Raw genomic sequence first — 4,603 nt, forward strand, 5'->3', positions numbered from 1 at the left:
AGGTGAGTCTAGATTTGCAACTTGGACAAAGGTTCCTTTAGTTGCTGTCTTGGTAACCCAGCTTTTAATTCTTACTCCTTTCCTCCCATTCTAGAACTAAGACGCAGAGTTTCTGCAGAAATGAATATAGCCTGACTGGACTGTGTAATCGGTCGTCCTGTCCCCTGGCAAACAGTCAGTATGCCACTATCAAAGAAGAGAAAGGTAACTCCCCAGTTTCGGGTTCCATGAGAACTACTCAACAGCCTTTAAAAGGATGTTCTTTAGTCTCTCTAAATAATTTTAAATGTTATCTATCCTGCAGGACAGTGCTACTTGTATATGAAGGTTATAGAGCGAGCAGCTTTTCCTAGACGTCTCTGGGAACGGGTAAGACTCAGGACATAAAATTGCAATAACCATTGATCAAGAGCGAAAATGCCACATGCTTTTCTCTTTCTTGATCATATCTAGATTAAACTTTTGAAGCCATCCTCATTAGGTCTCATAGGTGTTGTTAACAGTGCAGAACTACTCATTTACCCTTGCCTTTCAAGCTTCCTTTTTCTGCTTGATAGGTCCGGCTTCATAAAAACTATGAGAAAGCACTGGAGCAAATAGATGAAAATCTAATTTACTGGCCCCGTTTCATTCGACACAAATGTAAGCAGAGATTCACCAAGATCACCCAGTACCTAATTCGAATTCGAAAACTTACACTAAAGCGACAGTAAGTATTTAGATCATTTATTTTTAAACCTGTTTTTCCATGGATCATTTTATGAAACCTATAGTAATGCTTTCTATTCATTTCAACTTTGGGTGGTCTTTTGTGATATAAGAAATAACTTTACCTTAAAGTTGTGCCCTTCGTTTTGCAGAATTTTAAAAATAGTATAGTACAACTTGATTATCCCCTCCCTGTCTAAAAATCAGCTTCAGAAAATTTTATTTGTAACTCCCTGAGGGAATCTTAAAACTAGGGATTTGAAAATGACCTAAAAAATATTAATAAACAGCAATGTAAGAATTTTACTCTCAGTTCAATGAAAACTAATTTTAAAAAGTGATATTAAAATCCACAGAATTGAGTACCTTCTTAAGGAGTTATAGGCCCTAATACTTCTTCATTGTGACCTGCAGAGAATACTAAAGATGTCAGTCTACAAAAAGTCCTTTTTCTCAGTTCACTGAAACATTAATGTTAGCATGGTGAATGCCCTTGGAAGTCTCGCAATCCCTAAAGAAAACAAAAAGTCATATTAAAATATATGTAAAAATGCCTGACTTTTTACAGCATTAAATATCTAGAAAATTTTAATATATAATCTTGCTGTACTGAACTGAACCCTACAAAATCAATTCTAATCCTTGTTATCTTTTCAGGTTTTTAAATGAACATATAGTACATGTACATGGGTTTTCTGGTAATGTGTTTTATTTCCCATAGGAGGAAACTTGTTCCTTTAAGTAAAAAAGTGGAGCGGAGGGAAAAAAGAAGAGAGGTAAACTTATTGTTCTGATATTCATAGTTTCTATATTTTTATTGAGGGTAGGGCTGTGTAGGTAGGGCACATGAACAAGATTGCCACCACTGTCTGTGTACAGTTCCAGCCCTGGACGATGGTTTACTAATGGATAAGAGTATTAGTTTGCATAAGATGGCTGATATTGCATATCTTAAGATTATAACTTTCAGGACAGGTTAAAATATGGGTGTTTTGGGGATATATGTAATGGAGAACAGAAAAAACACCTTAAATAGAGATCCACAACTCCTTGTCGGAAATTCTTGAGGTCAGGTGTTTCAGAATTCAGAATTTTGGTATGTTTCCGATCTTATATCTTACATACTACCCGCAGGGTTTGATCATTCTAACCAAACACTAGTAGTTCTGCAGTGAAATATAAGAATGTTCACTCTAGATGCAATTTTAAAAAAATCTTTAAGAGCATCATGTCAGTTTGGGTCATGTTAAGCCACTAAATTGAGTTGTTTTAATTTTGAAATTACTGGTAGGAATTGATTGAGATTATTTGTTCCTTTGAAGTAAACTAGTCAGCTTTGTTATGAAACTAATGAATAGCAATGGTAATATTGTGCTATTCATGGAAAATCTAGCCAGGAAATTCCAGCCTTTGTGCCAAAGAGCAGTCTGCCTCTCTATCTCACTGGTATCTCATTCAGGCTGAATTTTCTAATGCTTTTCAAGACCTAGGATTTCTCTTTTTCTGACAAGCTCAGATTTTCAGTCATTCTGGATATTTGCTTTGCTTACCTCACTTCCAGCTGCAGACATTTACCTGATCATTTATCATATCCTGTCAAGACATAGCTTTAATAATCTTGATGCTTTTGTTTCCATTAATCATGTAGAGTTCTGTATCTCAAATCTAGTTTATCATTGGTCTCCAAAATTTTTGGTCACTCACCCCATCAATAAAATTTTTGAACATATGCTCCCCAATATATCATTTATAAATGTTGTTATGCATGTGTGCTTTCACTCTGAGGTATATTTTTATATAATAGTTTGTGATGGTCTGGTTCTTAGCTGAGTATAAATTTGCCTTTAAGGAGTCTCATAACTGATAGGTCAGACATATTTAGAGAAATGTGTTGTTGATTGTTCGCATTAAGTACTTGCTCTTTATTTTTCATTCTCTACCAATTATGCAGAAGTTTTTATCCAGATCCAGTTAGTGAGTTTTCCTACATCTCAGTGGATCACCCTTGAGGTGTAAGCACTCACTTTAGAGAATAATATAGAACATCACAGTAGTCTTTTAACTGATCCATGTGTTCTAGTGTTCCTGCATTGTGATTGATCACACACACTGTTCTTCATTCTAACGTAGTTTCAGTAGTAATACTATAAAATCCTCTGATTTTCACTATCAAATTAATGCACAGTCTTAGGCTAGAAAGGTAGTTTGAGGTTAAATTTTTATGTTTTGGTTGTGGGTGGTACAGGTCAATGTCATGTACCGTTTCCTATGAGAGATCATTGAAGAGATTTTTTAACTATTTTTCTATCACTTGGAAACTAACATGGTTTTAGAAAACAAATAAGTGAAAGTCTCTGTTCCCTTTTCTGCTTAAGGGTTGCTAATTTTCTGAGACACTTAAATGTATGTAGACCTACCTGCTTTGTATATCAAAGGCTTTGTTAGAATTTGAATGCTATTTATAAAAACTGTAAGAATTCTTGAAAGGTTTAGTTTGGGAGGTAAAGTTTGAGAAGAAGAAGAAATATATCTGGTTAGAGAGGCAGAAGCCCCAGTAATAGTGAGAGGGAAATGTGATTATATGTTCTTTCTTATAAAAACTTGATAGTGTCTTCTACAGGCTAAAAAATGAGTACTAGTGAAGTAAATAGGTTTGCTCCTTTTCTCTTACAGGAAAAGGCATTAATAGCTGCTCAGCTGGACAATGCCATTGAAAAGGAATTGCTGGAGAGACTTAAACAAGATACGGTAAGAAAGCTAGGAGCTTTGGGGTACACATTTTATTTTTTAGTTGGTAATATGCTAGGAAATGTGGGAATAGTGGAAAATGTGTTTTATTTTGAAAGATGCTAGAAAGATGTGCACCTTGATTTTATTCCTGAAATATGTATCATATAGTCCTGGCTTCCTCATTTTAGTTCAGTGATACAAGCACATAAAATGCTTTGGTTTTTATCCTTGATACTATAGTCATGAGACGTTTTCCCTTTATTCCCAATTCCTGTTCCCAAATGCAACAATTCCAGGTCTTTGTATAAAAACCGTACAGTTCTGATCTTCCTGCCTTTTATCCTCCTCTTTGAAGGTTCTTTAAAATGAACTTTTATTCTCTTTTTAAGATTTAGTGCCGTTCAGAGACGACATGGATGATTTTTTTTTCATTATTCCTCCTTCGTCAGGAAAATTACATTTGTTCTAATCTGTGAGTTTTATAGACTATTAAGCTTTAATGATCTGTTTCTATCCTTCATAAAAGTTGTCAGTTTGGTATTAACCACTGATGATTTAAATGACAAAAAAGGGGCTTTTTAAAGACACTGCTAGCGTAGGCTTGAAAACAGTATAGAAATATTACTTATCAAATTAGGTATTCTCATTTTTCTGAGGAAAAAATAATATGCTTGTTGGATAATGATCTTTAAGTGTAAGACCCAAACGTAGTTAAAGCCAATCTGTTTATGTTCTTCAGTATGGCGACATCTACAACTTCCCTATTCATGCCTTCGACAAGGCCCTGGAACAGCAGGAGGCAGAGAGTGACTCTTCTGATGCCGAGGAAAAAGATGATGAGGATGATGAAGTAAGCTTTGTTTGTGTTTTTGCTTTGTCAAGCAGAAATCTATAGGACTACATCTATTTTAATGTAATTGAGAGACAGAATATTATTTTCAGTCCCCCAAACAAAAATAATTATTTGACCATATTTTTCTATCATGAGATTAATTCAGGTCTAGCAGTGGCCACTTGGTTCTCTAAATTTAGTCAACAGACTATGCATTGACAATTTTAATCTTACTGATTGGCATTCTAAAATTTTTCCTGCAAGGTGACAAATGAAGAAACTTCCTTAGCTGATGGAGTATACCATTAAGGAACCTACTGAAATTTACAGAGG

At 34.8% G+C, this 4,603-nt stretch overlaps 1 protein-coding gene across 1 annotated transcript in view; it reads left to right on the forward strand.

Moving 5' to 3' along the window:
• The window catches only part of MAK16 (MAK16 homolog), a 23,742-nt gene that overhangs the window by 5,770 nt on the left and 13,369 nt on the right, over window positions 1-4,603 (forward strand). The window contains exons 2-7 of the mRNA XM_023520005.1: window positions 69-204; window positions 305-369; window positions 558-709; window positions 1,430-1,484; window positions 3,382-3,456; window positions 4,178-4,288. Coding sequence (XP_023375773.1) covers window positions 69-204; window positions 305-369; window positions 558-709; window positions 1,430-1,484; window positions 3,382-3,456; window positions 4,178-4,288 — 594 coding nt within the window. The remainder of the gene's footprint in view (window positions 1-68; window positions 205-304; window positions 370-557; window positions 710-1,429; window positions 1,485-3,381; window positions 3,457-4,177; window positions 4,289-4,603) is intronic.

This window comes from Pteropus vampyrus, unplaced genomic scaffold (genome assembly GCF_000151845.1).
Source record: "Pteropus vampyrus isolate Shadow unplaced genomic scaffold, Pvam_2.0 Scaffold8, whole genome shotgun sequence".
In the NCBI taxonomy this organism is placed as follows: domain Eukaryota; kingdom Metazoa; phylum Chordata; class Mammalia; order Chiroptera; family Pteropodidae; genus Pteropus; species Pteropus vampyrus.